Genomic DNA, 11,515 nt, shown 5'->3' on the forward strand with positions numbered 1-11,515 from the left:
ACACACACACACACACACACACACACACACACACACACAGACATATTGAAAGGGCTGTGATTCTTTTTTTGGATGCAGTGAGCTGCGAACACACTTGCATGCATGCACACACACACACACAGACATCAGTTTTCAGCCTTTGTCTGTAGGGGTTCTTATCATGCAGCTGCATTACAGGAAGGGGCAGAGGGTTTTGAGGAACAATGCGCAGGAACCTGACCTCTCTGGCATGACCTTGCGTTTCCACACCCTTCAGGCCCTGTGGGAGGGGACACTGCCATCTACACCCACATACAGAAATAGATCGCTCATTTTCCACTGACAGTATGAGGGACAGCCAGAGAGCACAGCTTTGTTTCTTTGATCTTAAACACTGATGTCATATTTGACATTTAACTGATGCTGATTTAACATTAGCTTTACTTTATAACCCCCTCCGCCAATTACATTCATTTTTACTTGTAAATGGGTGACATTGCGGTGTGATAGTTCCTTCTAAAACTATTTTAAACATTGTGACGAGAGGGGCGGGGCCGAGAGCCGTGGGAACGGAGCGAGGCCGGTGGAGTAAATGCTAATGCGCGACACCTGCGCCACTCACCAGTCTCGAGTCCCACGAAGGAGCTACGACAGTGAAAGATGAGAGAGGACCAGGCCTGGATTTTATTTTGTGTTTTGGTTATGTTTGTGCACGACAATTGCGGTGTGATAGTTCCTTCTAAAACTATTTTAAACATTGTGACGAGAGGGGCGGGGCCGAGAGCCGTGGGAACGGAGCGAGGCCGGTGGAGTAAATGCTAATGCGCGACACCTGCGCCACTCACCAGTCTCGAGTCCCACGAAGGAGCTACGACAGTGAAAGATGAGAGAGGACCAGGCCTGGATTTTATTTTGTGTTTTGGTTATGTTTGTGTGCGACAGTCGTCCGCGAGGGGCTGTCGCGCTATTTTGTGTTTATTTTATTATTAAAGTTTTCTTTGAACATTCGCCGGTTCCCGCCTCCTTCTTCCCGTGACTACGAACTTTGTTACAAACATTTTTTTTATATTTTGTTAATAATTATTAAGCATGTAGCTTTATTATGAATTATTAATATGACTCCATATTAACTGAGAGGCTGGAATATTTGTGTTAAAAAAATTATTTGTCACACTGCAGTAATGTTTATTAAAAATAAATGTTAACACTTGTCAATAAGGTTTATTTTGTTAATACCAGGTAACTGCATTCGTTAACATGTACTAACAATGAAAAAAAAATGTAATCATTTATTAATCTTAGTTAATTGCAACATACATTATTAAAATCAAGTTTTTATTTTTATTTTTATAATAATTTTATTCTGTCAATATTATTTAATGGATTTGAGCTATCATTAACTGACAATGAATAGTTGTACGTCTTAACTAATATTAACAAAGATTAATAAATAAAAAAAAATATTGTTTATTGTCAGTTAACGCATTATTCTAAAGTATTACCAAATAAGCTTAAAACATGGTGAAAATATTTAAATAAATATTTAGGGAACCTAAAATTCAATTGAATTTATATTGAATCCAATATCCAATAATCATCCATATAAATTTAAATCTACAATCACAGCCTTTTCTATATATATGGATATGCGTATATATGCGCTTCTCTTTGTCTGTAACATGGAAGCACTGGAAAAGTCATTCAAATCTGTTACACTGGCTATAAAAACCCTTTAGAGTCTTTATAAATAAATAAATATTAGCTTTTATCCACTGGATCAAATGCTTAGTGGCACCCCCAGGTCTGGCGGTGGAGGGGGGACACAGTCCAAGGGCAGTGGTTCACTAGAGGCCTCCACACAAGCTGTTGAATGAATAGAGCTTTGCTTACTCACCCTGCCTCTCCACGCCTATTCTTCTCCATTCGCTTCGTCAGCGCAATAAGCCAAGTGCTAAATTTAGCAACAGAGCACACTATTTTTAGACCGCTACCATTTTTTGAGACATTTATTAGGGGAAGGATACTAAAAAAAACTCATGCACGCACGCACACACACACACACACACACACACACAGACCCACATCACACACACTCACACAAACGGAGGGAGGAAGGGGGCTCCTAATTTGGACACATCTGAAACGCACTCATTTTTAAAGTGTTGCCGTAGATGCTTTGCAGCTGTTTCCAATCAGAGGGAAGTGTAGAGAAAACACGAGAGATTTAAGTACGAGTAAAGGAGAGAACGCAAAAGAGAGGCAGATCAAATGCTCTGGGTTCTCCTCGCTGACGACCAGCAGCCATGTGGCAGAAGTTCAACAAGTAGGCCTAGTTCAAAGGCTGTGGGGTCAAAATGCTCTGGACTGGTGCTGCTCCTCACTGAATGAGTGATGAGATCTGCTTTGAAGGCTGGGGAGACGTCTCACACACGTGACACATTTTACAGTTATTTTTCAATGTCAAGAATGTGGAGAAATTTAAATCTGGATTGTTATGATATGAAGATGTCTAACAGTCTTACAGTCTGAAAGAAGCCAAATATATACAATATATATATATATTTTTTTTTTTTCTATGCTCACCATGAAGGCTGCATTTATTTGATCAAAAATACAGTAAAAACTGTAATATTATGAAATGCTACTTTCAATTATAATAACTGTATTGCTTCTGCTTTAATATATTTTAACATGGAATTTATTCCTGTGATGGCAAAGACGAATTTTCAGCAGCCGTTACTCTAGTCTTCAGTGTCACATGATTCTTCACAAATCATTCTAATATGCTGCTATATGATTTGCTGCTCAGGAAACATTTCTTTAATATTTTACTTGAATATTTTTGTAAAAAAAAATACGACACAATTTTTTCGAGATTCTTTGATGAATAGAAAGTTCAAAAGAACAGCAATCATTTGAACTATTTTGTAAAATGTTATAAATGTCACTTTTGAACAATGTCACCACATAATAAAAACACTTTTGAACGGTAGCTAGCAATACAAACTAATATATGTAATCCAGTAAGATATATGTTTGTAATCCATTATATAATTTCAGTTAAAACAGTTAAAGCATCAAGTAAGAATATGAAAGTTTCCATTTATACTTCACATACTGTTTGTGACGCATTGTTCATCTCCTCCTCAGTTGACTTGGCTATGTCACGGGGTTTATTTGCTTAACTAGACAAAGCCTCTTCTGAGTTTAATAACAAATTCTGGCAAAAACACTGAGCTTGAACATCACTCGGTTCAATTACCATAAACTTACTGACGCTTCGTGAGCCATTAATAGCATGTATGTGTGGGGTGGTAGATTATGGCGACACTATCAGATGTATGTTTGTTTGTAAGAGGACACAGTTATGTCAGTGTGTTATGTCATAGCGGGCCTTTGTAAGTTAAATAAATGGTTATTGAGACTCAGCACTGAGAGAAAATCGCTGTAGGCTAATGTTCTCTCTGATCTCAGATTACTCAAACCAGTAAGAAAGAAAGTCTTTTCAAAAGACAACTGAGGGACTATTCTACTGGAGCAGCCTGCTAATGTGCAAAGTCCTTACGAGGAAAGTATCTTTTAATTAACTCTTTACTGCCACTTTGAAGAGAAATGAAAATGAAATTCAGTTAATTAGTGTACCTTGTCCACATTAAGCATTCTCCGAGACGTTTAATGAACCTGTGTTGATCTTCATTTTTTTCCCTTTCTCCTACTTTAAACAGATACAAGTCGAGAGAAGGCTGACGCCTGCAACCCTTCTCACACATCTCAGCACACGGCAACACATATGAGGGTGAAACATCGTGAGGGAGCTTTGCGGAATCTCATTAACCAAGCAGGTAGTCATTAACAGTGTGACCTTTGGAAATAATCACCAGCCTCTCTCTGTAGCTGTCTCTCTCTGTTTGTCTCCCGGAGCTTGCGGCTAAACGCGCTCCTTTCTATTGACGATTCATTCAGAAGTTGTGGCGCTGAGAGAAGAGAGAAGATTAAAAGGTGGCTGTTCAGATAAAGCTAATCTATGATGGGATGGGTTTGGCAAACTCTCTCTCAAGTGTTTGTGTCCTGCTCACACGACCGCTCCACGTGATGATGGAGTGCTGACATGAGTAAAGCATGCAGCCACAACGTGCTTCTTTTCTTTCATAGCCATGCTAATCTCTCTTGGTTTTGCCTAATCTTTAATAACTGTGCTGCAAAAAACACAACAACAGTGATTACTAATTAATCATTTTTATCCAGTGACATTACTCAATAATTTACTGATTTTATATGTTTAAGTAATAAAATGTTATAGAAAATTATATATGTAATTTTGTATTATATATACACTATTATATTACATTTACATTATTCTTTAATTTACCGAAATTATTTACTGAAGTTATTTAAAATGATAAATTATTTATATAACATTTTGTAAAATGTTTTTATGTAATATTTACATAATTCATTACTTGACTGATTTGATATTTTATATATAAAATGCTGTTTACAATTATATACATTTGTAATATATTTTATAAAAAAATATATTATTTTGCATCATTCATTTACTGATTCTATATATTATAACAAATACATAAATGCATATGTTTTATTTATTTATTTATTTATAAAATGCTTTATAGTATGGTTTATTTTTATATTTTATAATTCATTAATTTACTGATTTCATGTAATACAAAATTAAACGGAATAATAATGAAACAGAGACTTTGATGAGTATCAATGCAAATGATCCCTCAACTGTTGTAAAAAAAAAACCAACAAAAAAACACAAAACCAACTCAGCTGAGCTCTAATGCTCCACACATGCTGGGGAAACTGGTCTGGCACGGTGCATTATGGGAAATCTATGGCTGTTTAAGTTTTTAATCTCCTGCCAAATAAACGCTGCATTGTATCCGCGCCAACAAATGAGAGCATTTTGACAACCAAACCATGTTGTTGTGTTTGTGTTGTTCCCCCCACCCCCTGCTAACCTAAAACTAGATAATTTTACCTTACACAAGCACTTGTAATCTGTTCTTTCTTCATGACTTAAGGTGTAATTATCTGGACCTTCCCACCTTTTGTCTAGCCTCAGATGTTAAGACATAGGAGACTTTTAATGAGTTTTTGTATTTAAGCTAAACATGCTAGGAAGGGTGCTTTGATTGAGGTATGAAGAGCTATGTAAAAACTGAAAAAATGTACAATGAACAACGAACACACTTGTTGATTAGTTTGACCCTGCTTTTTTATTTACCAAGGTCCCGGTTGATTATGAGTCTATCACCATTTTGTCTTGTAAAAAATAAATAAAATCAAAGCGTAAATATCATTTTGACAATATTTTTTTTTAAATCTATCAACAACTGAAAAAGTTTTCATCTCTTGCTTTTTCATGTCTCTCTTCTCACGTTTATATCTTTATTACGCAAATGCCAAATTGAGAAAGGCACATCTGCGTACATTTCGGCTGAATGGGAGAATGGCCTGACCTACGAAAGCAGAGATAAAAATGGATGAAAACGGAAGACATAAGCGGAAAGAAAGAGCCAGGGAGAGTAGAGTAGGGTAGAAGAGCCTCTAGCCTCTCATAAACAGAGCTAAAGAGGCTGGGCAAGCCTCTCACTGCCTCTCTCCCAACAACGCTAATTATCAACCAAAGACATGCTAATTACATGGAGCTTTATTGCTAATGTAGCGGGCTGCTCTTCAAGACGCCCACACGCTGCGCCTGGCTCCCCTGCCTCTCCTTATCCTCCCACTGCACCCCACCGGCACTCCAGGCAAAGACAGGAAAGATGTGTTTTCTATGAGTGTGTGTGTGTGTGTGTGTGTGTGTGTGTTTTCAGCCCATTTAAACAATGCTAAATCGCTGTATGTACAGCAGACGGTCCATAGCCGATATATGTGTTTGTCTAACATGTCTCGCACACACACTACAGCTCAAAGCTGAACTATGGCACTGATACCCCAATGCCGAGTTCCCCCTCCGGCCCACCCAAGGCCTCGTCCCCATCCTGCCATCACAACAGGAAGTCTGCTTTGTTCCTCTTTACCTCCTACCGCCCACATCCCCTGGCTGTGCTGTAACCTAGCAGCAGAAAAATCGGGGCCCTGCAGGAGCTCAGCACTTCAGCATCGACAAATCCAGTTAGGGCGGCATTTTAGCCACCTTCAAATCGATTTCTCCAACACCAAATCTGGCAAATTGGAAAGAAACTCCACTAAAGCTGTTGCTTGGTGATGGGAGCAGTTTGACTCGCTATATGCTCTTTTATATTTTCTTTCCACTTCAATGTTTGCATGTGGTGATTTTCTGTCTTCACACGGCAGAGCAAACCAAGATGTTTAGGACTTGCTTTTTAAGTCGAATTCAGCACTCCTAAAGTTGTTCTACAATGTTTAGAAAAATAAAAATATATACCAGTATGATTTTACTTTTATCTCAGAGCTAACTGATAAAGACAGTTTCAGGTCTAGCTAACTAAAAGAGTTTTTGTTAAAATTGTGAGCATGACCTGTGATACTCTTGAAAGTATGTTATACAAGTAATGTTGGAATTGTAATGTAATTAAAAAAGAATATATTGCACCATATACCTTAATATTTCAACAACACCTTTAGGAATTTATAGCTTTCATGGAGTTACACAGCAGTGCATTTTCCAGATTTTTTTTTTTAAATGCATTTTATGGTTTGTTTTTGGATTATATTGTTTTTTTATTTTATTTTATTTTTTTTACATATGTTGTAATTAATTTGTAGTTATTTATATTTATATATTTATTATAATTGAGCTCTTTCTTTAATTTCACGAGTTGTTGTTTTTGTTTTCTTTATCGTTTAGGTGGAGGCTTTAAATAAGCCCATTGGGTTTTCTGCCTCTCCCAGCACAGTATATGGTTTGTACTTTTATGTTCTGTTTTTATTGTATTTATTTTATTCTTGTGCAAAATAAATAAACTAAACTAAAACAACTAAACATATATTATTATTTAAATTGTTTATTGTAATATTTAATATTATAATAATGTATATAATCAAATTAAAATAAAATATATTATTATAATTATTTAATATAATATTTTATTTATAATTATATTAACAAATTATTAAAAACAAATAAATATTATATGTAATAATAATAATAATAATAATTATTATTATTATTAATTTGAAATGAATAATAATTTAATTGACAAATTATTACACCACCACTTCAGTGTAAAGTGGATCTTCTTTATTAAATTCTTCCTTATGTTTCTAAACTACTGGCCATGGAGTGTGGACTGTAATACACATGAAAAGCATATGACATTCAGTCCTCCATGAGATTCTTCATGCATCAAAATGGTAAACCTCATCTAGCACAGCTGCTCAAGCTTGGAGTGCATTTTTGTAATTGTTCCTTGATGCACTGCAGGAACAACAAGCACTTTCTACCTGCCCTTTAAATCTGCCTCAAGGTCTGAGCTTATAGAAGAGGCAAAAACGGTGAGCATTTTGCACACTTTATGACAGATGATCAATTAATTTACAAAAACCCATCTCTGCATTTGAGATGATATTTCCTAGCACATAAAAACAAATACAAATATATTAATTATAAATGCCACACTGGCTTTATGAGATATATACATACAGAAATACACTTGCTGAATATGTAAATAAATACAACTAAATTATCGAGCTGCAGAGTTACTGAGCGAATTAAAGCAAGTGTAGATACAGCGGAAATGAAGATGGACCACAGAGTGAGCGGGAATGTGACTTGTGACAATATGTCAGTATAAAAAAGGAAGTAGACAGAAAAACCCTTTTGTCTGATTGACTCTAATAGCAAAGGAGTTGGAGTGCACTTAGATTGTGATCAACCCACTTCTCAACTCACCCATAGATCTAGGGATATTAACTTTGTACGTAGATGTGGACCTGTTGTTGTTCATGTAAAGAGGACACTGTCTTAGAGCCCTTAAGTCCTTCAAACAGTAGGACCACCTTGTCAACCCACGTATGTCACCTTTGCTTTTTAAGATGTGTTGTGACATCTCAGAAAAGTAGATTACATAGCAGCTCACTCTGTAACGTGCTTTTGGATGTTTGCCTCAAGACAGCTACAATAGCTTAGCGTGACCTGGCCTCAGGTTTATGGCAGGAACCCACGGACAACATGTCTCTAAGACGTGAGAGCCTTTAGGAGCATTAAGCTGATTGAGAAAATGCAGACATCAAAGTAGCTGGCATTCAAAAAGAACAGAGTGAAATGAAATACAGCATGATATTGGATGCATTTAGTTAGTGTACTTTTTATAATTACAATCAAAAGAGGTGCTGCATTATCTACAGTCATTTGGGTTTATGTCTATAGAGTCTCTCCATGAAAAATAAGAAAATAATGGCTGAAAATAAGAGTGCAATGGCACTATGCACAAGGAATCCTAGTCAAAATCACATGTTAATGATACATTTAGTCTATTGAAACATGATACATAACACACTGGACCAGATTTCAACCAGCCTAAAGGACCCCCAATATAACAATCTACATTTCCTATGTAACACTTTGTGTTTCATTTCAAACAGCCACTAAATTACATAATGTTTATCAGGTCAATAATTAATGTTCATTAAATTTGTCAGACATGTCATAAAAAAACAACTATTGTTAAAATATTTGGGGTCAGTAAGATATTTTTAATTACTGTTTTTAATTATTAAAAAATATAATGCCCTGCTGACAGTGTGAGAATGTCAGGTAAGTGTATGGAGATCTGAGAAACTCACCTCAACAATGTCAGAGTTGGTCCTGCTCTCATGTGGCTCATTGTACTCAGTGTATTTGAGCAACACTTTGTCCATATCTGTGCTGGCATACTGGAACAGCTTGTTAGTACTGTTGAAGATGATGAGGGCAATCTCACAGTCACACAACACGCTCAGCTCATAGGCTTTCTTCATCAGGCCAAACTTTCTCTTTGTAAACGTCACCTAGAGAGAGACAGAAGAGTGGGAAAAAGCTTAGACAGTACAGTCACAGGCTGTACTGACGGCGTAGCACAAAGCATTGGCTGGTGGCATAAAAACGGAGATGGATGACTCTATGTGTGTTTGCTCAGCGCGTTGATACTCTTAAAGTTGTCCTAAATACAGTGTTTCTTCGGAAAATCAATGTTACTTTTCTTTTCTTCTGTCTACTTTCCTTTATTTTCCTTTGTGCTCTTCCAAATTATCTGGAAAAATAGACAATAGAGTAATAGCTCCTTCCTCTCATAAATCAACTGAAGATCTTTTAAAAACTCTGTTCTTTAACCAAAAGTAAAATATTTATTCTTGCATTCATAAGAAGAAAATAGCTTTAATAATTGAAATATAACCTCCAAAATTAGGCATCAACCTTTCATTTAAGAATAATACAGTAACACCAACTTTGTCTGACCCCTCTAATACAAAAGTTCGACTTTATAATTAGGATAATTTCATTTCATAATAAAGGTTAACCATATTCGTCTTAAGTAAACTGGGGGAACAAAGAAAAATAGAAAGATTGTATTGCCCTTGCGTGCATCTGTGTGCAAATGCACTTTTTCAGCAGATGCACAGACATACAAACACATGCACACTCTCACTCGCACAAAGATCATCGCTGCCACAGAGTGTTTGAGAGGCTGTTAATGACTTCTCAGTGCATGTTCTCATCTAAATTAGCAGCATTAAAAATAAGAAGCATCTCTCTCTGACCTCATAGGTTTCATGTCTCTTGAGCACTTAAATGCAATGCTCGAGAAACCACACACACAAGACCAGCTCATGATATAGAAGGAACCTTGAGGCCAAACCACTAAACCCTTCATCTCTTTTAAATGTAGCCAAAATGTCCCCATGCACCTGTTATTGTGATACATGTTCACAGTAATCTATATCCCTTTATTTATTGCATAACGAAAGTGCATTACATTACAAAATATATTGTGCATGTGACAATCACCAAGATAATTTGCATGTATTAGCATAAGGTATTGCATTCTTTGATGCTGCAAACTTGTTTCTGACGTTGTCATGGTGAAACTATTTAGCTTATCTGGTATGTTAAATGAAAAAATAAATTAAAAAAAATAAAAAAATAAATAAAGAACGAGTCCTAGTTACAATTTAAAAAAAATATGGGTAAAGTCTAAATAACTAGTAGGTATAGTGTACTGTAAAAACATTTGTTGTCAGGTAATCTAAACAGATACTTTATGTGGAAACATATAAATTAACTGGTTTAATTCAAGTCAAAAACATTATTTATTATCACTGAATCAACCAGAAAAGTAGAAGTAGCTACTTAAAGGGATAGTTCCCCCCAAAATTAAAAATTAATATACTCACTCTCATGTCGTTCCAAACTCATATGACTTTCTTTCACCTGCAGAGCACTTAAAAGTTATTTTGAAAAAAAATGTGTCCATATAATAAAAGTCAATGGGGTCATAAATAAATAAACAAACAAACACAATTCTAAGAATTTGTTTGTGCCCCACATAATAAAGAAAGCCATGCAGATTTGGTATAATATTATGGTGAGTAAATGATGAAATAATTTTAATTTTTGGGTAAACTGTCCTGTCACCACACAGTGTGTGTTTGTGTACTTGAACTGCATTTCACCAATTTTGTTTGACAGTATTATCTCAATCTTCAGAGATTACAGTTACAAAAGTTATAGTAGTGATTCTCATCCTGCTGGTCATCCTCCATCATCATACTTCCAGTAATTTATGAGAGAACTAATGATGTATTGATTATGTATAATTTTGACAAGTTGAACAGGCACTTAAACAACACAACTGATGTTTTGACAGCTCCCTTTTCTGCAAGATAAAGCCAAAATGAGAGTTTCGAGCTTCCTGAGAAAGCCTCTATAGTGTGACTTAGCAGTTCTGAGAGGTTTCTTCTTGAGGCTTCTGGAGATTTGGCAAGTGTGACAAGATGTGAAAAGAATAAGCCAAAAATCTGTCATTTGAATTATTTGACCTCCAGTATGACAGCAGGTTGAGAAAAGAAAACGCTGAACAGTGTGTTTGATGCACAGACTTTGAATTTTGGATTATTTGAAAAACAAACAACAAAGTCAGTCATTAATTCGCACATCCAAAATAAATGTAGCAATTTGCAGGGCAGTTCTCTGAAAGAGGAAGTAGTATCACACAGATAGTCAGATATGGAGATATAAGGACTTTAAATAATCACTGCGGTCAAGCTAAGAACTGTGGCCAGTGACATCAACACCCACAGTCAAACACTAACACTACATACTGAAGATACTTCACAAATCCTTCATCAGAGGCTTTTTGTAATGTCATTTATATTCTTTTGATGTCCATAAAATCCATAAAGTTTCTTTAGAATTTTACTTTGCTATTAATTTACTCGAGTTCAGGTATATTCCTATTTGTGACTCTGGAGCACAAAACCAGTCTTAAGTCGCTGGCAGGGATTGAAATTAACTTTTTCACTCACCAGCCAATTTGGCTACTACATTTTTAAGTTACCGGCC

The 11,515-nt window shown here is 35.9% G+C and overlaps 1 protein-coding gene across 1 annotated transcript in view; it reads right to left on the minus strand.

Moving 5' to 3' along the window:
* The window catches only part of LOC107660975 (myocyte-specific enhancer factor 2C-like), a 61,686-nt gene that overhangs the window by 20,375 nt on the left and 29,796 nt on the right, over positions 1 to 11,515 (minus strand). Inside the window, exon 3 of the mRNA XM_016450413.1 lies at positions 8,761 to 8,964. Coding sequence (XP_016305899.1) covers positions 8,761 to 8,964 — 204 coding nt within the window. The remainder of the gene's footprint in view (positions 1 to 8,760; positions 8,965 to 11,515) is intronic.

This window comes from Sinocyclocheilus anshuiensis, unplaced genomic scaffold (genome assembly GCF_001515605.1).
Source record: "Sinocyclocheilus anshuiensis isolate Anshui unplaced genomic scaffold, SAMN03320099.WGS_v1.1 scaffold1895, whole genome shotgun sequence".
Taxonomy (NCBI): Eukaryota; Metazoa; Chordata; class Actinopteri; order Cypriniformes; family Cyprinidae; genus Sinocyclocheilus; species Sinocyclocheilus anshuiensis.